We start from the raw sequence: 23359 nt of genomic DNA, 5'->3' as shown, positions 1-23359 counted from the left end.
AACAACTGGGTTATTTCTTCTCCACTATATGGTAATCCAAGGTCAGCAAAATGGGGACATGCCTAGTGGAACAAACTGTTCCTATGGTCCATGAGCCCCCAGGCAGCACTGAGGCTAGCGAGTATTAACTGCAGGCTAACAGTCAAGGACACCACCGCAAAGACGGACACATCAGGCATTGGCTTCCAGCTGAACCACCTGAGCACTCTGAATGTTCCCTGGCGTCTAAGGCAGCCTCTTCCTTTGTGGTGCAACCGCCCACGCTGTCACCTAAGCAAAGAACAAGGATACACACCTGCAGCTCCAAACATTGAGCCTAGAGTTTCTGTCAGTTAATCTTGGGGTTGGGGGAGTCCCTTAATACTTAAAGCTCAGAATGCCTGTGTCCAGCCTATCTCAAAGCTGTAACAGGAACAAGAGCCAAAATATTGCAAAATGATAACAATAACAGAGGTCAAGCATCCCTCATCCAAAAATCCAAAATGCCCCCGAAATCTGAAACTTTTTGAACACTGACATGACACCACAAGTAGAAAATTCCACACATGACAGGTTGCAGTAAAAATGCAGACATGCAGAATCACTGTAGAAAACTGCTGCTACCACCTGGATCCAGAGTGGCTCCCAAAGGCCCTGTTTTCATGGACTGTTCTCAGCTTGGGGCTACTGGAAGATGTGGGCCTAGTGGGAGGTCTTCTGGTAAGTGGGGGCATATTTTTTATCCACTCTGAGGCCATGGTGCATGCAATGTCACCATGATGTGCTGCCTTCCCACAGGCCCAGAGCCATAACACTAGTCAATCATGGACCAAAACTATAAGCCAAAATAAAACTTTCCTTTTTATGAGTTGACTGTCTCAGGCATCTGTACAGCTAATGGAGAACTGATTAACAAGATGACCTTCTGGTACATAAGGTGTATAAGAAACATACATAAAAAAAAATACATGAATTTTGTTAGGATTTATCCCCAAGATATTTCATGAAGTATATGTAACTATTTCAAAATCTGAAAAAGTCAGAAATACTTCTGACCCGAGTGTTTCAGATAAGACGTGCTTGACCTGCAATAACCCAGCCTCCCAAAACCTTAACATATCTCACAGAGGAAATCCTACACCAAACTGTGGCTAAAGAGTGCAAGGTCAGGCCATGGTGCAAGGCCATGGCCAAGGGACAGCTCTCTACAGAGGGGCACCCACAGCTTCTGATGCATATGCTTCCCTCCCCTGTCCTCCCCTGCCCTCCCCTCCTTAGCTGCACAGTGCACAGAAACCATGCCTGCTCCCGGGAGACCTCCCGCTCGTCCACTTTCTGTGGACTCCATCTCTCAGTGACCTGCTGGCTTTCATGATTAGATTCATTTTCACTTATGAAGAGCAAGGTATAAAAAAAACGTCAGGTAACTATAAAAACAAATCATTTCTCTTAGAAGAAGTTTTACAAAAACCAAGCTTCCTCATAATCAAGAAAATAAAACTCCTGGGCAAGCCCTTTATATTGTTTTTTCCCAACTTTTCTAAAAATAAAGTTTTAGAAGTTTGAATCTTCATAAGGCAACTGCTTCAAATGTACCCTCTGGGATACAGTCATCATCACATTTATTTTTGGAAAGCCGAGTAGGTCAAGAATACCTAAAATAACCTGGTTTCTATTTAAAATACCCTGATCACTTTGCAACTCAGAAGGAAAAAAAGATTACTTACAATTATTCAAAATATAGACATCCGCTAAGCATGCATATCTGACACACAGTGGGGCAGGACTCCTCTGAAGGACAAAGAGAGATTTCCTTTCCCAGATGTGTGAAAATTCAGCCAAGTACTTGAGAAAAAAATTAAGAGATACGCTGGACAGTCATCTCCACGCCAAGAAAAACACATTAACTGTGAAGTGATCTGCTGAATCCAAACAAAAAAAAAGGCATTTTTCAAGAGATCTCAACATGTTCTTACCAAAGAAACCTTTCAGCCATGACGGCAGCCACTGTGAACATGTTGTGGCAGAAGAGCAATGGCACCCATCCAGTGCAGGCCTTGGGGCCCACCCAGTCAGGGAGACGTTTCCGAGGTATTTATTCCCCAATTTTTAAGCAGTACTTACCACAAATACTTTTTAATGCCTCATTCCCAGGAGCCACAGGACATGAAACAGTGACTTAAATTTGCCAGAAATCCACTGGCTCACACCTCTGCACAGGTGCCCCCGCCCCACCCCATGGCAGAGAAGACTCGAGACAGAAGGGGAGGCCAGGAGGAGTGCCCCAGCCAGGCAGGGAAGTCAGGGACACCATCAGGACTCAGAACTCCTCAAGGAGGGACCCCACCTCTGTGCCCTGGCTGGGGGCCTCCCTGGTGGCGTACATCAGTGAAGTGTGTGCTGTGTGAGCTGAGGGCACAGATAGAGATGGGAGCTGGCAGCAACCAATCCCTGCGGGGCCCTCCGAGGGGCTGGAAGGAGCGGTTCCTCTGCAGGCTCTAGCCCCACAGCCCTGATGAACACGGCTCTCAGCAGGGCATGTGGACAGTCCCTTTTCCGAACCAAAAAGCACTGAATCACCACACAAATGCACACCCCCTAGGCAGTGTGATTCACCAACATTGTGCCAAAAATACTTCCACACTTAGCGTGGTTGTTTTGACAGAGCGAATTGTTGTACTGTGATTCTGAGTTTTGCTGCTGTCAGCAATCTCAATGAGACCCGTGCCGCCCTCGTTCCTGAATAATGCCCACCTTTGGTAGTTCCTTTCCTGTTGAGCACACCCTGCTGTTCCTGAGTGATGTTCAGCCGCCAAACCACGTTGGCCAGTGCTGACTTGAGCAGCTGGATGTCGTCTTCCTGCATCTGGACCTGCTGCTCCAAGGAGGCAATGTGGTCTGACACCTCCATGCTACTCGTGGCAGACGCGCTGTCATCTAAGCCAAAGGGAAGATGGGGAGAGTTTTAGACACTCCCAGAGCAATCACATCTCCAACCACAGGCTGGCACAAGGCTCCAACTAGACTGTAAATTGTACATTGTTAATTGTAATTTATAAACTGAAAATGAAAATTGTAATTTATAAACTCAAAACTTGAGAGACACAGACAGAATGAAAAGAGCGCAAGAGAAGGCAGATCTGTCCCAGCATTGCCACGTGCTCCAGCCCTCCCTCTTCCTGTGCTCCAGCTCTCTCTTCTCCAGTGCTCTAGCTCTCCCTCCTCCTATGCTCCAGCCCTCCCTCCTCCCATGCTCCAGCCCTCCTTCCTGTGCTCCAGCTCTCCCTACTGTGCTCCAGCCTTCCCTCCTCCCTTACTCCAGCTCTCCCTCCTCCCATGCTCCAGCCCTCCCTCCTCCCGTGCTTCAGCCCTCCCTCCTCCCGTGCTCCAGCCCTCCCTCCTCCCGTGCTCCAGCTCTCCCTCCTCCCGTCCTCCAGCCCTCCTTCCTGTGCTCCAGCCCTCCCTCCTCCCGTCCTCCAGCTCTCCCTCCTCTTGTGCTCCTTTCATTCTGTCTGTGCCTCTCAAGTTTCAACTGTAGTTTTAACTGCTGTTGTCCTTTTCTGCAGGTTGGCCAACTTACTGTCTTTTCTATGACATTAAGAATTCGGAAGTAGAAGGGATGCGGGCATCTGTCCACTTCACCTGCACAGAAGTCTGTTTTGCCTGGTCTGCTGGCTTGTGTTCAGCCATGCTGACGGTAGGCCACACAGGGCTATGTCAGTTGAGTTTGAAGAACAAAGCGCCGAGTGGCCCAGTGTGCTCAGTACACAGCATCGCACCCCCCATGCCCCCCAGGCAGGCGCTCCGGCATCCTCCTGCCTTTCCTGTCCTCCCCTTCGCCTACCCTGCTCCAAGGGGCTGGCCTCTCCTCTCCTCGGGATTTTTGTTTCTGCATTGCCTTTGCTTGGGCCGTTTCTCAGCCAACTTTTTGCATGACCAAATTCTTATGCTTGAGACTCAACTCAAATAGGAGCTTTTGGGAGAACCTTCCCAAGAACTTTATCTAAAGCTGTTACTTTCTATTTCATTGACCTTATTTGTTGCACAGCATGTTCTAAATACTATAAAATGGTCTTGCTGGCATGTTCACTGCTACCCTTCCACCTGGAATGTGAGCATTGTGGAGGGATTTCTGCTTTGGGGTATGTCAGACTAAAAGACCCTCCTGGAAGCACCCTCCACCCCATGCAGAAACCAAAAGCCTGAAGTAGCATTAAAAAAAAAAAAAACAACTACGTGAAGGTGCAGGGAAGAGAACAGAAACATGCACTCTGGTGGGCACTCACACTTGCCCTAGTGGGAAGCTCACTCACCCTAATGAGAGCTCATAGATTCTGATGGGGAGCTCACACTGAGACTCTAGTGGACAGCACACTTAAGACTATAGTGGAGAGCACACACTGAGACTCTGGCGGGCACTGTGGGCCCTTGTGCTCACACTTAGACTATGGTGGGAAGCTCAAACTTAAGACTATGGTGGGGAGCTCACACTTGGACTCTGGTGGGCACTCACATTTCATCTCCAGAGGGATGCTCACACTCAACACTGAAGACTTCACATTCACTTAGAAGAAGTAATGTAGAAAACTATACAAGAAGCCTGTCTCATTGCTTTTACCCTGGGGATAAGCAGTACACTCAGTGGTAAGGGCCCAAGTGGTAAACTTTGAAATATTTTTGCCCTAAGAAATTTTTAAAAAATCAAGTTAGGAAACACTACTGAAAAAGGTGGGGAAATCCTACAAGGAAAAAAGCAAGAGAAGGGTCCCCAAATCCCATATGCTCAAATCTCTGACTGATCTGTGAACTGCATACACAGAACAGAGAAATACTCCAGCGAACTGCAAAACATCAGAACTGAGAGTGGAGCTGTTGGCCCAGAGATAGGGTCTGCAGCTGAAGTCCAGAGAAGAACAGCACCTATTAACACAAAGGAAACACCACCAAAAAAAAAGATATCATGTAGCTTAACATTCACAATGCCCAGCACATAATTCAAAATAACCAAACACACCAAGAATAAAGAAATGGAGCACATTCTCAGGAGAAGAGAAAATAGAATTGAGTCCAATCTCAAGAGGAACAAAATATTGAAACTACCAGATGAGGAATTTTAAATAGATATTATAACTATTCTAAAAAGAAAAATTAACATTCTTTCAGTGAATAAAAATTCAGTAGAGAAATGGGAAATCCCAGCAGAATAGAAACAATTAAAAAGAGAACCAAATACACATTCCAGAACTTATACATATATATATACATACACACATTTTCTGAAATAAAAGTTCACTGCATGGACAACAACTGAAAGGACACACAGAGGAAAGATCAAGAAAACCTGAAGGCAGGCATATCGGAAGCAATGAAGATGAAGGACACAGAAAAAAGCCTGACCAAAAATTAAGAGAGCCGTGGGAACCTACTAGGCACTCTTAGCAGTCCAACACACACTTAATTGGCACACAAGGAAAAGCAAGAGAATAGGGCAAAAACAAAATCTAAAAAACAATGGTCCAAAGATGCCAAATCTGATGTGCAGAAATATACAATTGCAAAATGCTAATCAAATACCAAGAAATAGACGGCCATGATTAATTTCTCTGACAAAAAATTATATGGGTACTGTTTATAATATTTTTAAAAAGCTAGACCCAACTATAGGCTGTTAACAAGAAATGCACTTCAATATGAAGATACAGATAGAATGGAAGTAAATGAATAGAAAAAATACACCATGCAAACAGTAAGCAAAGAAGGCTGGACTACTGTTAATGTCAAATAAACTAGGTGTCTAATAAAGTGTATATTAGACAGTCGTTCCACAATGAAAAAAGGGATAAAAACCAGGAAGATTCAACAACCTAAACATGTGTGTGCCCAATATAGAGCTTCAAAATACAGGAAGCAAAATTTGACTGAGTTGAAATGTAAAATAGATGATTCTACAATTTTTACTAAAATTTTACACCCCATCTTTTAGTGACTGATGAACAACTAATAAAAAAAAATCAGTGAAGTAACAAATAATCTAATAGTATAAACAACACTTACTTGCTACAGACAGAAAACCACACCTATATGACAGTACATATGGTACATTTGCCAGGATACATCAATTCTGAGCCATAAAACAGATTCGAACAAGCTTACAGATTAAAAAAGTACATTCTCTGACTACAATGGTATTAAAATAGAAATTTTAAACAATAAGACAACAAATATTTATAAGTTAAATACTTCTTAAGTCAAAAAAGAAATTACAGAGAAATTAGAAAATTTTCTCATTGAAAGGTAATGAAAATACAATGTATCAAAATGTATGAGAGGCAGCTAAATCAGGCTTTGAGGGAAATCAATAGCTTCAAATCCCTGTATTAGGAAAGATTGATTAAATGTAAGTATCACAAAACAGGGGTCTTTTTTGGTGCTTCACTTCTCTATGACTTGGTCCCTAACACAAAATAGGAACTCAATAAATATTTGGTAAATAATTGATAAATGGGTAAACAATCATTTTTAAAGCATGCATTAAATTAGATAATGGGATATATAGATTACTGATTCACTGACCCATATCTTAAGAAGTTCCCTGTCTAATGGAGAAGAGACATGCCCACAAGTTTTAATTGATACATTGATAATACAATTGATAAAATTATACAATTGATAAATTGTATAATTCAGAAATACACAAAGTGATAGGCAACTACACAGATGGGAACATTAACTATATCTGGAAAAATAGGATCATGTAGGGGTTGGTTCCTATATGCAAGCTCTGTCAACTCTATAAATAATAGATAATTGTTTCATACACAGAAATATTTTTTAAGTGTGTCTGTGATACCTCTGAGAAAGAATAACACATTAAATATCTGTAAATTAACAGAACTTATTAACTATCTAAGTACAATTAAAACTTCTAAACTCACCTGGACATGGTGGTGCATACCTGAGGCAGGAGGATTACAAATTCAAGGCCAGCCTCAGTAACTTGGTGAGACCCTATCTCAAGATAAAAAAATAAAAAAGCCTAGGGATGTAGTTCAGTGGTAGAGAGACCCTTGGGCCCAATCCCCAGTGACAAAGGGGAGGGCTGCAGGGTGTAGTTCAGTGGTAGAACCCCTGGGTTCAATCCACAGTACTACAAAATAATAATAATAATTATCATAGAACTGCTAAGCTCTGAAAAAAAAACATTGTGTCAGTCCTTTTTCTAACTTTATTTTATTACTTTTTATTTTTTGCAGTGCAGGGAATCAAACCTAGGGCACAGTCAAGTTAGGCAAGCATGTTTTCATTGAACTACATCCCCTGTCTCATCAAAGCCTTTTAAAAAGTATATCCTAGCCATATCTCTTTAAAGAATCAAACTATGAAGCCTGAAAAACTTGAAACATCCTCTCTCACTCTCCTCCTCTCCTAGAACTCTAGGTGTCATTTCCGTGCTCCTACAGAATCCCATTGCATGTCAGGAGTACTGGTGGGTCTCTGGGCCTGCTTTTCCTCTGTCCCTCCTTGTAGATTAAGGCACACACACACAGTGCATTTAGACTCAACAGTGAGAAAACCAACAACCCAATTTAAAAAATCGTGAGAGAAAACAGGAAAAAGACTTGAACATGATAAGATGCTCAAGGTCATTAGTCACCATGGAAAGCACACTGAGCAAGCAGGTGCATGAAGGTGCACACCTGCCACCCCTGCACTTGGAGTGGGTGGCAGGTGGATTGCTTGAGCCCATGAATTCGAAACCAGTCCCAGCAAAGTGGTGAGACATGTCTCAAAAGAAAGACTGGAGATATGGCAAGCATTGCAGTGGTTAAAGAATGCTGACACCACCAAATGCAACAACATCCAGCAAAGGAAACCCTCCTCCGGGCAGCCAGCACACAGGGTGGTCTGACTCCTTGGAAGGCAGGTTGGCACTCTCACAGAGTCAACAAGCACTTTCCTCAGGACCTAGCTCTTCCAGGGTCCTTACTGTAGAGAAACGAACACATCCAGATACAGGTCTGTCTCCGTGGCTCTACTGGTGAACGGACAGAGTGTGGCATCTGCACAGTCGAGCACAGCTGAGCAACATAAAGTGAACCAGGTCACCCAGAACAACCTGGGTGGGTCTCAAAGGTGTTACCTGAGTGAAGGGAGCCAGTAGAAAAAGGTGAGTGGATAGGAATTCATACAATGACAGACACTCTCCAAAAGACAACCATAGAGGAGAACAGATGGGGTCATCAGGGGTTGAGAGGGGCATGGGGCAGGGGAATTGGGGTGGATGATTACAGTGCTCTGTATCTTCAAATCATGCAGCTGCACAAATCCATATGGTATTCCAATGACTGAATTACCTCAAAACCACTTTCCTTAATGTTAATCTACAAAATAGCTTTGTGAGAGTCCAAGTGCAGTAAGATTCATGCATTGGCTTTGCCAGTTTGGGAGGTCATACTTCTGCTTGTTGGGACTGGTTGCCATTAGACTCTGATATCCTAGCTGAGAAATGCTTCTCTGAAACAATGCATGCTGCCCAGGGGAAGAGACACCCCTCAGCATTGCCTGACTCCTGTGAGGGCAGCAGGTCTGTGGAATTCCTCTGCTGTCCTTTGACTTGCAGAGTGGAGTAGGAAGCCCCACTTCATATGTGAAACAAACTGGGAGAGAGAAATGGGAAGATAAAAGGTGTTTTATATCTGTTTTCCCTCAGATGAGCAGCAATCGAGCAGCCTAAGGTAATCTGCTCAGGTGTGATCAAAAGAAAGGGCGGGCAGGTCTGAGCACAACTGTGGCAGGGGAGTCTGGCCAAGCCAGCTTCGTTGGGGGTCTCTGGCCTGGGAGGAGGCAGGGAGGTCTCAGGTGGGGAACCATTCGGGGGCTAAGTGGGTGAAAGAGGCACACCCTGGATGCAAATGCCAACATGGCTGCTTTTAAGTGACCAAGGGCATAAGGGTTAATCTCTAGGTACCTCGATTTCTCCTGCAGTAAAATAGGGACAACAGCAGTATCTACTTTGAAGGGTTATGGTAATCTCAAGTGAGTTAATAAATGTAGAGCACTTGGAATATATATATATATATATATATATATATATATATATATATATATATATAAGTTATGGATGGATACAGTATCTTTGTTTTACTTATTTTTGTATTTATTTTTTATATGGTACTGAGAATCAAACCCAGTGCCTCATGCATGCAAGACAAGCGCTCAACCACTGAGCTACAACCCCAACCCCCATTTTTTATATATAGGGTGAATATATAAATGTAATCTACTTGTTATTATTACCAATTACCAAAGTAAATTCAAATTTAACATTTCCTTTGAAATTTCTATGTGCTGATATGCAAATTGGCATTGAATAAGTAATTAGAAACTGGTATTTTAATATATGTAATATTTTTTAAGTTATGAGAATGCTATAGTTTGGATGGTAAATGTTGCCCAAAAGTCCATGTATCAAAGACTTGATCCCCTGGGTGGCACTATTAAGAAATGCCAAAAAATCAAAAAAACAAACAAATAAACAAACAAAAAAAGAAAAGAAATGCCACCTGTGAGAGGTAGGGCCCACTGGGAGGCCCTTAGGTCACTGTGGGAGGTGCTTTGAAGGGGACTGTGGAACCCCAGTCTCCTCCTCTTTTTTTTGTGCTTTCTGACCACAATGTGAGTAGTTTTGCTTCACCATGTACTAGAGGCACAAAGCCTCACCATAGGCCCAAAGTCACCTGGCCTATTGGGCCAATTGATCATGAACTGGAAACTTCAAAACTATGAGCCAAAAATAAACCTTTTTTTAAATAAGTTAATTATCCCAGTTACTTTGGCACAGTGATGGAAAGATGACTAACAGAAGCTGCAGTGTAAAGAATCATGGATTTCTATCATCTCCAGGGTTGTTCATGCTGACAGCAGCTTTTAGAGAGGGCATGCATGCTCAGTGGGGCCCAGGCCAACACAGTACTAGAAAGGAAATGAGCATCTGTAGTCCAAGCTGGGATTTCACCACACAGAGTAAGACCAGCCTGGCTGCCACCTCCTAAAAATCCAATTTAACTCAACATCACTGCAGCTAATAGAAGGGTGGATAGAAGGGATGGGTGGGTGGTTGGATGGACAGAATGTAATAAAATGCGTAAGTCAGGCACTGGGCTGGGACTCAGTGGAACAGCAGTCACCTAGCACGTCGGAGGCATTGGGATCGATCCGCAGCACATTTATTTATAAATAAAAAAAGGTATTTTTTAAAAATTACAAAAAATGCAAAAGTCACCCTTTTAATCACATTGTCAAATTTGTATAGGAAAAAGCTTGATTTTCATATTTTACAAAACAAAAATTCCCAAGCATCTCAGCATTTGCCTTCAAATATAAACTGATCTGTTCACAAGAACCTCTATTTGTGAGATTGTTAAAGTTTCCCCCATGATATGATCCCAGTGCTTTTCAAATCCTGCCAGAATCACTGCTCTAAGCTGTAATGGATTTTCTTCCTCCTACTTACTTCTGAGGATTAATGTTAAGAGCACAGAGGAGACTTGGCAGCAGGTGAGTCTGGGGCTCTCACCCTCTTGCTTTCAGGAAAGGTCAGCCTTGCTGCTCAAATGACTCATACTTCAGCTCAGCTGGGGACCTGATTAGAATAATGAAAATGAACCCCAGAGCCTGGGCTAGCCCCACAGACCCTTTCCAACTCCCCACATTCCACAGGACTTCACAGCTCCAGGGGGAAGGCTGCATCTGAATTCTCAAAGACCTCACTAGATTAGGACTATAGCACAAATAAAATCTTAAGTTATCATTCTGAAGTAAGGTGAGTTCCTGTGCTCCTACAATTTACCTAAGGAAGTCATTAAAATAGTGTTGGTGTTAGAGCCTTTTATCTTAATGCTTCCGAAATTTTCATGTTCTTGTCAATAATCACTTTGCTTTATAGCATTAGAGGGAGGTATAAAAAAGAGGGTCTCACTGAGTTGCTGAGGCTGGCCTTGAACTTGAGACCCCCCTGCCTCAGCCTCTGGAGTAGCTGGGATTATAGGCATTATAGGCATTTGCTGTCTTCCTGGGGTATTTTAAAGAGGTTTTAAGGACTTCTCTCTGAACTGGAAGGCCTGGGGCACCTGCTCACTCTTTGGGGAAGCTAGGGAACTGTTCATCCAGCACAATGTGTGGGGGTCTCTTCACCGGGCAGCAGATGGCCATCTCCCAGATAGTGGCAACAATGGCGGCAACAACTCCAAGGGCACAGAGTGGACATGATTTACTCCTAGCCAGGCTCAGCTCACAGTGAGTGGTACGTGGTGTGAGGTGCAGAGGTCTCTGCTGGCCACTTCTCCATAGGCTACTCAGCCTCTTTGGCCAACAGCAGACCTTCTTGGGGCTACGAATCCAATCCACTAATATTTTGTCAAGGGCCAAGCACAGGTGAGAAAACTAGTCTTCACAAAGCCTACGAGGGTCACCTGTGCCGACCTGAGCACTGAGAGGGATTCAAATGGGGCAGGGCTGACTCCTGGATGTGCTACTTGCTGGCCGTGGGTCCCTGGCAAGGGACTTGACCACTCAGGCACTATCCCCCTGAAGCATACAGCACGAGGAGGACACACAGATGCCCAGCCCAAGTGACAGTGTGGGACTGCACAGGTCTGATGTCCTTCATCTGAGACGTGGGACCAGAAATGCTTCCGATTTCAGAACACTAGTATAGACACCCGGCAAGTGACTTTTCCAAGTCTGAAAAGCCAAGCATTTTAGCTCTGAAATCCAAAACTTTTTGAGCATCATGTTGACATTCAGAAAGTTTTGGATTTCAGAGCATTTTGGATTTGGGATTTTCAGATTAGACATGCTTAACCTGTAGTTAACTGTTGGTAAAGGAAATACTGACCTTCAGTGAGATCATGATTAAAATGGTTACTGGAAAGTCTGCAAATACCACTGTGCCATGCTCAGTCCAGGAGTGAGGCCCAGACGAAAGTAAAACTGTCACTGCTGCCTCTCGCACCTCTAGCCAGGTGGGGATACAGCACAGATGGGTGGACAGAGCCCTCTCCCGGGGCAGCAGGCAGAGCCCCCAGCCTCATCTCCCCTTGCCTCTCAGGGGACCCAGCCCAGCCTTGGTGGGCTTGCAGCTTAGCCCTACCCTGGGCTCATGGGAAACTCATGGCGTCAACCTTTGACTACTTTTGTAGCTGTAAAAGGTGACAACGCAAAAGGATCTTCAGGAAGCATGTCTGCTCCATTCCACTTAGAATGTGGGAGGAGGAGGTTTTCCCCATTCCTACCGTTGTGTCACCGTCTAGAGGTAAGCGCAGCCTCCCTGCTCCACCGATGTTCTGGTGATACTAAGACCTTGCTGTTGTTAGGGCCCTTCCTGGAGGTCAGAGGGGGCTATTAATTTTAAAAGGTCAACCTAGAGCTCTGATTGTGCTTCGTGGTAGAGCACTATGCCTAGCATGTGTGAGGCACTGGGTTAAATTCTCAGCATGGCATATAAATAAAGGTCAATTGACAACTAAACAAAATCTTAAAAAAAAAAAGATCAACCTAGAATCTGCCTCTTCTATGTTGAGATGTCCTAACTACCTTTTCCTTAATTATTTAAAATTAGATGATGCCAAAGCCACAGCCACCCTCCTCTCCACATGGGGGGTGTCAGAGCCTGTGCCCCATGCCTAATCTCTATCCATGCGACATCCTTTGGCTTAGCTGCTATACCACTTCACAGATGAGGACGGAGAAGCTCCGTGCCACTCTGCCTCATCTGAGGTCACACAGCTGCAGGGCGGCAGGCTGAGGCCAGCTGTGAGGCCCAGGCTCTTCTCAGCAGAAGTAAGCGATGCCCACTCAGATGAAAGCACCGCCCCTGTGGGACTCCATACTGCTAACAGAACACACACAGAGTTTCTGCATCCTCTTAGCTTTTGCAAAATAGCAGATAAATGCTGTTGGATTAAAAAAAATCTCACTGGGTTTTAGTATTTTAGAGTCAATAAGGAATGATAACTTTTTCCAATTATTTGCAAAAAAAAATCTAATATAAAAGTTGGCTTTCCATGTTATGCATCATATGCAGAAAAATTATATTGTCATCCTCTGTGCCACCCTATGTGCATCCAATAGCAAAGGGAGCATGAAAACAATCAGTGTCATTTTTAGGCCTAGAACTCAGGCCTCCCGTCAGATTCGCAGCCCTAGGTGCCATCTTGGCTGAAGGACTCCAGCTTTATTTCTAAACTAAGACTGCTGGTTTTCCTTGGATCATCTGGACAGTCAGAAGCCTGAGTCCTGCTCCTCCCTGGGCTGGACCTCCACCAGAGCTCTGGCTCCAAACCCATCACTTCATAGAAAATTACAGGACTCTGCCATATCTTAAAATAAACTCGTCTCCTTGAAGCTCATGAACTAGTGTTGGCACTACTGACCGTGAAAGACTCAGCAATAGCCCTGGATGGACACAGCAAGGTTGCCATTGCCTACCGATTAAGAGAACTGCAGCAGAACCCTTGAATCTGGGGAGGGGTGGTGTAAAGAACTCAGTAGGTTTGGAGTGTCCCCCAAGGCTCGTGTGCTGAAGGCTTGGTCCACGGAGGGACTCACAAGCTGATGGCTTCATTGGCAGCTGGTGGAACTGTGGGAGGTGGGGCCCAACTGGAAGAAGTAGTGGATCACTGGGGGCATGCTCTGGAAAGGAGAAGCTTGTCCCCAGCAGTCCCCTCCCCAGCTTCCTGGCTACCATGCCTTCCACCAATGTATTCTGCCAGAGCAACGGACCTGGCCAACCTTGGGCTTAACCTCTGAAACTATGAGCCAAAAACTCTTTCCTTAAGTTGATTTTCCTAGGTATTTCATCCCAATAATGAAAAAGTTAACTAACAGATTTTTTTTTTAAATTTTAGACTATATAATGGTAGTGGAGAGACCAAAAAACAAACAAACAAACAAAAAACATGACATTACCCTAAGAAGCCCCATATGACCATTTAGGCGACATGGAGTTTAAAGCCAACAAAATTTCAGCTCAATAAGGAGAACACTGTTGGGATCCCTCTGGACCAGTGCTACCCTGGGCAACACAGCTAACCCTGCCAGTTCCCCAGTCTTTGGTGCTCGGTGTTGCAAGAGAGACTGGCCAACAAGCAACCACCGTGGAGACACAGAAGAGAGGAGAGAGCAGAGCAGGCCCTGCTCCCCTGACTCTCCTTCCAGTTCTGGGCATGAACCCAGGGCCTTGCACAGCTGGGTGAGCTCTCTGCATGAGCCCCACCCAGCCCTGCCCCAATGCTCCCAGGCCAATCACCAGGCCACAAAGTGACCCAAGGACTGGGCACACAAGCTCCAACACCGGGGAGGGATGAGCAGGCCTCTGACCAGCTGCTTCCATTTCATCGGTGAACAATCATTGACAATCAGAGGAGGAAGAACCATCATCTGTGGGTGATAAGCTGAGTGTTGAGGAAATTCACTAACTACTTTTTCCAGCTCTCCTTTCACCTTGCCTGACCACAGTCCTCAGTCAACAAAGACTTCCCAGGAAGGCCTTGATTCCTTGCCATCTCTGGAATGTTGACAATGCTACACACACACACACACACACACACACACACACACACACACGCACTCGCAGGCGCAAGCAGGCGTGTGCACACACACACTGTCCGCCTTGGCAGAAGCAGTTGTTTCCATCAGGAGCGACGGGCCCTGCACCTTGAGCTTCACAATACCTTCCCACACGCACACTTTCCAGCCTTGAGGAAAACAAGGGATCGTACCGCTGGGCAGAACCGTACTCCTGGGGACGGAGGAGCAACGTGCTTTAGAACCTGGCTTGTGCCAGCAGGGTCCAGTGCCAGACACGGTGATGGCAGCAGAGGCACATCCTGTCTCTGGGACAGCTGGGATGGGGGTGGGGGACCCAGGTCTTTTAATAATGGTCCTAGCAAGTCACACAAGATCACCAAATCCCAACCGTACAAGGAAAGATTAAAGCTTCGGAGGTGAGCGACCAGACGATGAGCCTGAGGACAGGACCTGGGAGAGGCCCGCTGCGCAGCCTCAATGATCATTTCACATGGAGACTACTGCCAGCCTTCCCTGAGAACCGGCTATACCCTGAAAGATGTTGGGTCATAAGCTGATTTAACAAAAAGCATCTAAAAGGTAGCTTTAATTTTTTAAAAATGATAACAAGGTTTCAAACCTTTCAGTAAATAGAATAAAAGAAAAGCTCTTTTTAAGCTGGGCACAGTGGTGTACACCTGGTCCCAGCTACTCAGAAAGTTAGGGCAGGAGGACCACTTGTGCCAAGTTCAAGGTCAACTAGGCAACACTGCAAGATGCTGTCTCAAAAACAAGCTTATTTTTTCCATTAACTTGCATATTATTTATTTCCTATTTAAAGTATTACCTGTTACTCACTGACTTCTGAACTTAGAGGTTTTGCTGAGATTCAGATAATGTTCCCTTGCCCTTGAGGACATGTCTTGAACAGCTAAGATGGATATCAGAAATGCACAGTTTAAATAGTCAGAATGCACCAAGGGGCCGAAGCCACAAACTGTCTGCCGGAGATGAGAACTTTCTGGAAAATAGGCAGCTAGTGGTCCCTCATCAGGAGGTCACCGTGGGTTAGTTCAGCTGGCTAAAAACACTTAAGAATGAAAACACGTATGTAGGTTCTCGTAGAACTTTGCTCTCGCTCACTACCAGAAAGTGGAGCCAAAACAACCGGACACCTAGAGGAATCTAGAGAATCTAGGAATCCCAGAATCTAGAGGAAGTTGAGATGGAGCCTTCTGCCCACGCTCCTTTTTTGTGACTGGTGTTGTAAATGTTTTTGCCCTTTTTTTAGTAATATTGTGGAGCTAATTTTTAAAAGTGCCATAACTTCTGCTTTCAGCCAAGATGGAAAAACATGGACTGCATTTACCATCCTTACCTTGAGCAGTTAAAAGAAAAAAAATCAAGAAAAACTATATCCAGCAATGGTGTTCAAGACACTGGGCTTTAGACTGTGAGGGACGGTGATGGCTGAGAGATGGACAGAAGGAGTAGCCTGTGATGACCTCAGCATGCAGCTGGAGCTAGAGGTGCTGCTAGTTGCGGGGGAGGGGAGGCTGGTGGGATCCCTAAGTTGAGGTGACAGAGCTAAAAGGCCAGGTCAGCTAGGGTGACTGGAGTCCACAGGGCCGGATGCTGGAGAGGGAGAGCTCCAGAGATGGGCAGACACAGAGTCTGCCACCCACAAGAGCTACAGAGAACAACCACCAGGACTCAGGGCCAGGAACAGTGCGTGTCACCACCAGGCGGACTGTGAACCCCGTCACCCGAGGGAAATGGGCAGAGGACTCACATGCACTGCACTACACTAAATGCTACTGTGGTCCCCATGGGCTAAAGCACAAGACCCAATGTGACCAAATGCTTCCAAGTAACTTAACCACCTCCCAGAACAAAGGTGGAAAATATTTACAGGATCATGAAAACACCCGCCCAGCCAGGCAGGCAGAATGCACGGTCCTGGCTTCCCGCAGAAACTACCAGGCAGGCAAAGAGGCTTGGAAACATGACCCAGTAAGGCACAGATGGACCTACAAACCCACCCAGAAGAAACAGGTGGGGGAATTGAGAGGAGAATTAAACAGCAACCAGGAGGACACGCATGTGTTCACGATGCTGGAGGAAGGAGAGATGCGGAGTAGAGACGTGGGGGATACACATCAAAGAATAACTCAGCCCTCTAATTGTGAGCCTCCAGGACGCAGTAAGGCGAAGAAACAGCAACAGAAATGACCCGAACAAAACAGGGACAGCCGGGAGGCAGGCGGAGGGACGTAGAGCAGGCAAGCAGGTGGGGTTGCAAGGCTGTGTCATCAACAACAAAAAGCTATCAAGAAATAATGGCGGGGACTGGGGATGTGGCTCAAGCGGTAGCGCGCTTGCCTGGCATGCGTGCGGCCCGGGTTCGATCCTCAGCACCACATACCAACAAAGATGTTGTGTACGCCAAAAACTGAAAAATAAATATTGAAATTCTTAAAAAAAAAAGAAGAAATAATGGCAGGAAATTCCCAGTTTGATGAACATAATAAACCTACAGATCAAGAGGCTCTGTGAATCCCAAGAACGAGACACATGAAGAAAATGACACCAAGACAAACCAAAACCAGACTGCTTAAGACAAACCAAAACCAGACTGCTTAAGACAAGTGGTCAAGAGAAATTGGGTAAATGAGGGACAGAGGGGAGCTTCGATGGGAAAAGAACATGCACAGAAAATCTGCAGGTAACCCCGTGTTTCACAGTGAGATGCTGAACCCTCTCCCCTAGGATCAGGAGCAAAGCAGGGGGTCCCCTCTGCCACACCTAGTTGACTTGGCACAAGTCCCCCTTGGTGTGGCAGGACAAGAAAAGAAAGCAAAAGCGGTTAGGAGAAAAGACATACAGCTGTCTTCCTTGCAGATGTCCTGCATGTCCACGTCCACGCTCCCAATGAACCAAGGAAAAGCCCCCTGGAACTAATAACACAGTCCTGATATGAGTCTAAGATATCAAAGTCAACCACTCTCCTGGAGGCCAACACTGAGTGACTGGAGCCTGAAATTTAAAATGTAATCGCCAAAAAAAAAAAAAAAATGTAATCGCACTTACAACAGCACCAAGTTGAAATGACTACATGGAAATCTAAGAAAATGTACATAAAGGACAGATGTGCAGGAAACCACAGAATTATGATGACAGAAATTCCAAAGAAATGGAGAGATGTTCCATATTCATGGATTAGAGACCCAAGTCTGTTAGGATGCTAAATTTTCCCAATTTGATTGGCATATAACAAAACCCCAATCAAAATGCTAAAAAAGCCATTTTGTGAATATTAACAAGATAATTCTAAAGTTTATGGAGCAGCGATGCAATACTGAGAAAGAGCACAGAGAACAGAACCATGTGGCTTCAAGACCCCATGACGCTAGAGAGAGAACAGACACAGAGATGTATGGGATGGAAGGGTCCAGGACAGACCCCACCAGTGTGCCCGACAGCCTTCCGCAAGGAGCGAAGGCCGTCTAGTGGGTAGAGGCAAAGCCAACCCTTCAGCAGATGGTACTGGATGCCCACGTGCAAAAAGGAAACAAGCCAGACCCGATGTCACCAGCCCCGACTGAGGCTGGGTGTGGCTCGGTGGCACAGCACAGTGCAGCCAGTGTTCACCACCAGCACCACAAAGAAAGTAGAAAGAGAGGGAAATTAGGAAGGAGTTTGAGTTTGAAGAACACAAACATGCAGTGTGTCACACATGGGAGGGAGGGAACCAAAACAGCGCCTAGGAATTGATATCGGGGACACCGACCTCAGAGAGAAAGGAGACGGGGACGAGGGAAGCACCCACAGGCCACCCTGTGAGACCCAAAGTAGGCAGAAGGAAGGAGCACTGGACCTGCAGGACTCGGGGGAACAGGAGAAAAGCAACAGGAAGCTTACAAAACTAACCTGACTCTTGGAGAATATAAATAAAATCCACAAACCTGTAGCCAAAGCGATGAGAAAACGAAGAGAGAAAAGACATGAAATATTTGATCAGCAACAAGAGAGATGACATCCCCACACCAACGGACACTGAAAGGATAAGACGATGTTAAGAATCTTAGCTGTTGGGGCTGGGGATGTGGCTCAAGTGGTAGTGCGCTCGCCTGGCATGCATGCGGCCCGGGTTCGATCCTCAGCACCACATACCAACAAAGATGTTGTGTCCGCCGAGAACTGAAAAATAAATATTAAAAAAATCTCTTTAAAAAAAAAAAAAGGATCTTAGCTGAAACAGATAAGCTCTTTTAAAGAAAGCGCCGTCCAGAGCCTAGGCAAAGAGACAAGCAGATGGCCCTACGGCTGGAAAAGGAAATGGATTCCTTCATGGGAAAAAGGACACAGATGGAAGACCCTACATAAATATCATACAATGCAACACTGAGGAAGAGCACAGGCAGTATTGTCCCAGAGGCTCCTGCCAGCCAACAGGTAAGAGGGGAAATCGGGTATTCCAACTAGGTTAGAAAAGGAAAAAGAAAAAAAAAAGATTTTTTTCCATAGGTGACACGGTTGTACAACTAGAAAATCTGCTGGAATCTACTAGAAATCTTCTGGAATTTTTGAGTTTATCCAGTTTACAGGAAGAAAGATCAACACAGAAAAATAAATTGCATTTTCAAATCCTTACATCAAATAATTGAAATATTTATTATAAAATAAGAAATGGTTAGGGATCCATATGATAAAAGGTGTTTAGGATCTGTACACAGAAGAGAAACATTACTTTTACTCTCAGAAAACACCACTGAGAGAAATCAAAGCCTTAAATAGATGGAAGATTTGTTAAGACAACAGTTTTCCTTGCAGAAAAATTAAATCCATCACTTCAATGCAGTCTCAATCAAAATCCCGGCAGCATTTTTGTAGAATTGAAAAGCAGATCCTGAAATGTGCATGGAAATGCTGAGGACCTGGAAGAGCCCAAGCAATTTTGGAGGACGAGGCTGAAAGATGAGCACCCGACTCAGTCGCTGCAGAGCCACAGTGATGGGGCTGTGGGGTCTGGGGGAGCAGATCAACACATGGGGACAGGGAGTGAAGGAATGCACCCTGGTGTACGTGAACCACGGTAAAGAGAATTCAGTGGAGAAAGGAGTCTTTCCATTAAATTAGGCTGGGACAATGATAGAGCCACACTCAGAACAAATGCCAACCCCCTGTCACCATGTAAGCAAATTAACTCAAAATGGATCGCAGACCTCATGCAGGACAGGAAACAGTAAGACTTCCAGAAGGAAAGGTGATGACCCACTTAGGCAGCCGTCTCTAAATGGGATGACAGGACCCCACTCCACAAGAGAAACGAGACAGCAAGTGGACCTTCATCAGGCTCAAGCGCTGCCCTTGAAGAGGTACAGTGAGGAGGGTGGAAGACAGGAAGGGCACTCATGGACAGTGATGGGAAGTGGAGGGGCCAGGCCCACAAGGGGCACAAAGAAACCCCAGGGGAGGGGAAGGTGTCCTTGCTCTGGCTACGGTTATGGTTCCACAGTCGGGGACATGTCAGAACTTATCAAACTGCTCTGTTCAGTAAGTTCACACTGTACACCAATGGCACCTCAGGGGAAGGAGCAGCGAGAAAGTGGCCTCTTTCAGGGAAGGGGACAGCTGGGGAGGGGCAGGGCAGGAATGGGGAGGGGAAAGCATGTTGTAAGTGACCCAAGAAGCTTCCCCGGGGGGTTGGAAGGATCAAAAACCCTCTGTGGAACAAGGCAGAGTATTAAAAATAAGAACACATCCAATTTGGGCAAAGAAAGGGAGGTGGTGAATCGAACTGTTTCTGGGCCTGAAGGTTACCAGATTTTTTTCTTAATTGTCCTAAGGAGAAGCGCGAGGGCCGGAGCTGCCCGTCCCAGAAGGCAGAGCAAGGTGCGCTCCCCAGCACCTCCACACTCAGCCCAGCTTCAACACCCCTGCAGCTGCGCACTCCAAGCTGCACACAACGGGAAGCCTCAGCCCAGCTGAGGACACAGCGCCCAGCGTGTGCAGGGAGCTGGCATGGCACCTGTCCCCGTGCCCCATGGCTCCACTGGTTCTCTGCTGTCAATGGACGGTCAACCTGAGTCCTCGGCTGACGTTCAGATCTACCCAGGGCCATTTGCCTCTTCACATTCAAAGCCCAGCCTCACACTGCCAGGCCAAGAGAGGCTGGAAAGCCGGGCCCAGGGGTCTTCAGGAGCAGTGCCACTGCTAAAGAGCATCCACAGACACACGGACACTCCAGCTCTCTGACTCCTTAAAGTGCACTTTAAATGCTTGAGCCGTCGGAAATTCCAAGTGAAACTGCAGTTTGATCCTTTCTTGGAGTGCCATTTGAGGCTCCACCTGAAATGTGAGCCACAGGCAAAAGTGGAGAAAGCAGGTGGGACGGACGATCACCCTAACCTTGAATATCCAGAGCCGTCAGAGGCCCCTAGAAAGCCGAGTGTGCAGGAACCTCTGCCCTTGACAACAGCACATGCTTGTCTTTGCACTTTCAACCATTTTGTTGGATAACAAAAAGGGTTGGGTTGTTTATGCAACCTAAAAATGGGCACAAACCTTAAATGAAGTTCCCAGGAAGATGGACCAATGGCCACTGAGCCCAGGACAAGATGCTCCTGGTCAAGAGTCAGTGGGATGCAAACTAAAATCACCACGAGCTGCCCCTTTCCAGACCAGACCTGCTGTGACCAGGAGAACTGAAGCCAGGGGGCACGGGCAGCACCCAGGAAAATGGCCCTGCAGCCTGGCAACAGGATCTCAGGGGCAGCCCCCGTGGGGGACACTACATGGTTTAATGAGAACACATGGTTCCCATGGTTCCAGTCCTCAGAGCCCACCCTGCAGGGCTGAGAGTGGACATAAAGGTGTGCACACTCCCACAGCCATTGCAGAAAAGCTCACAGCAACGCAAAGGTGGAAACAGACCATGACCTTGAATAGATGGTGGATGGCCAGCACGGGCTGCAGCCACACAGGGAATGCTATGCTGCCATAAAAAGGGATAACGTCCTGATTCTTGGTATAGCAGGACAGACCTTGAAAACAACCACTAAGAGAAATAAGCCAGTCACAAAAAGACAACTACGGGATTCCACCTACATGAAATGTCCAGAGCAGGCAGATTCATAGAGAAAGAATGTGGACTAGAAGTTACCAGGAGTGGGAGAGGGAAGAAGGGGGTTACTGCTTCATAAGCAGAGTTGTTTGGGGTGAGGGAAGAATTAGAAATAGAGGTGATGCTGCTCAGCACTGGAATGTGATCTACATCATGGGCTGTACACTGGAAATGCTTAATATCTCAAGTCTCGTTATACATTTTATCTCAATTCAAAAACAGCCAAATAATATAGGCATTCTAAATAACTGGCTCTCAGGAAAACGATGTATTCACTCACTGTCCACTCGACCAGGGGGGGAAAGGCCCTTGTGCACAGAGACCACCGGAGGCACAGGGGCGCAACCTTGGAAGACACAGGATGGCACAAATGAGCACAGGGCCAGAGCCATGATGAGCGAGAGCCATAACGCCATAACCTGCCAACTGCCCTGAGACGGACACCCAGACGGCCACAGTACCAGCAGCTTCGATGCCCTCCACGTACTTCTCAGGCAAACATCCTGCAGGTGACACCCCCATTCAGAGGCTACATGTGCCCTGCAGGCCCCAACACCCGGACTTCCCCGGGTCCACCTGCTGGGTCCACCTGCTGGGTCCACCTGCTAGGTCCAGGCAGGAGACCAGGTGGCTGGCTTGCCAGGGCTGCCACAACAAAGTCACATGGAGCCAGTGGCTTCCGCATCAGCAATGTGACTTCCTGTGCTCGCTGTGGCAGCACGTACAATACAGAAAAGATGAGCATGGCCTCTGCGCAGGGATGGTCTGCAGATTCTGAAGCGCCCCATGCTGTTTCTCACGCAGGTCAGAATGGTGGCTATCAACAGACAACAGTAAGTGTCGGTGAGGACGTGGGGGAACGGGCCAGAGGAGCCTGCACCGGGACCTGCCTGAGAGTCCTCCCCACTGTCCTAGCCCTGGCCTTGCTTCTGGGCTCTGGCTACCACCAAGTTCTGGTGTGCACCACGTTCCCAGGCACACAGCTGTCCTCCCCTTGGCACCAGAGTGGACTTCAGCTTGCTTCTCTCAAATGACCTCTGGGATGGAATTCTTTTTGCCCTAAGTGTTGTTTTTAAGAAACAGGATGACACAAAATTGGACTAGTATCATACTGGTGCATGGCCTTGGTGTCACTCAAGTCCCTGGACAAAGGGCAGCGTCCACAATGCTGGGACAGGAGCAGCAGGACTCCACTCCACAAGCAACAGGGTGCATGGTAGGGTGAGGACCCTCCAGGGGCCAGATTCAGTGCTCTGCAGCACTGAGAGTCAGGACTCAACCCAGCCCTCCCCAAGGGACGACAGGCAGCCATGCAATCAGGCCTGTCCCCTCCTGCTCAGAGCCAGGGCACGGAGGCAGACGCCCCAGGCTGAAGACCTATCACATAGAGAGTGGCCAGCTGCCCTCTCCCCCACAACTGCCCCAGGTTTCCCTGCAGTGGTAAGCAGGGGCTCAGCATGACCGCTGTACATTTGAGAGGAAAGACTTCTCAAAAAGTCTGTGTTTGTAAACAGACACCTTTTATCTAAAGTTATTCTTTATATGAAAAAATCTCTGTTTTCTCTCCAGGTGCATATGACAGCACTGCTCCCACCGCAGCCTACTGAGCAAGTTTCTCAGAAGGGTACCGAAGTCTGCGGCGTCCATACACAGGACTGGGGCTGGCTGGTCACAAACTCAGGGACT

At 46.5% G+C, this 23359-nt stretch overlaps 1 protein-coding gene across 1 annotated transcript in view; it reads right to left on the bottom strand.

Moving 5' to 3' along the window:
- LOC120887408 (echinoderm microtubule-associated protein-like 1) overlaps positions 1–23359 on the bottom strand; it is a 99379-nt gene that overhangs the window by 51128 nt on the left and 24892 nt on the right. The window contains exon 2 of the mRNA XM_078037433.1: positions 2734–2916. Within this exon, the coding sequence (XP_077893559.1) occupies positions 2734–2916 (183 nt within the window). The remainder of the gene's footprint in view (positions 1–2733; positions 2917–23359) is intronic.

This window comes from Ictidomys tridecemlineatus, unplaced genomic scaffold (assembly GCF_052094955.1).
Source record: "Ictidomys tridecemlineatus isolate mIctTri1 unplaced genomic scaffold, mIctTri1.hap1 Scaffold_81, whole genome shotgun sequence".
NCBI classification, from domain to species: domain Eukaryota; kingdom Metazoa; phylum Chordata; class Mammalia; order Rodentia; family Sciuridae; genus Ictidomys; species Ictidomys tridecemlineatus.
Note: the sequence above shows the minus strand (reverse complement) of the source record. Positions and strands in the feature narration are given on the sequence as shown.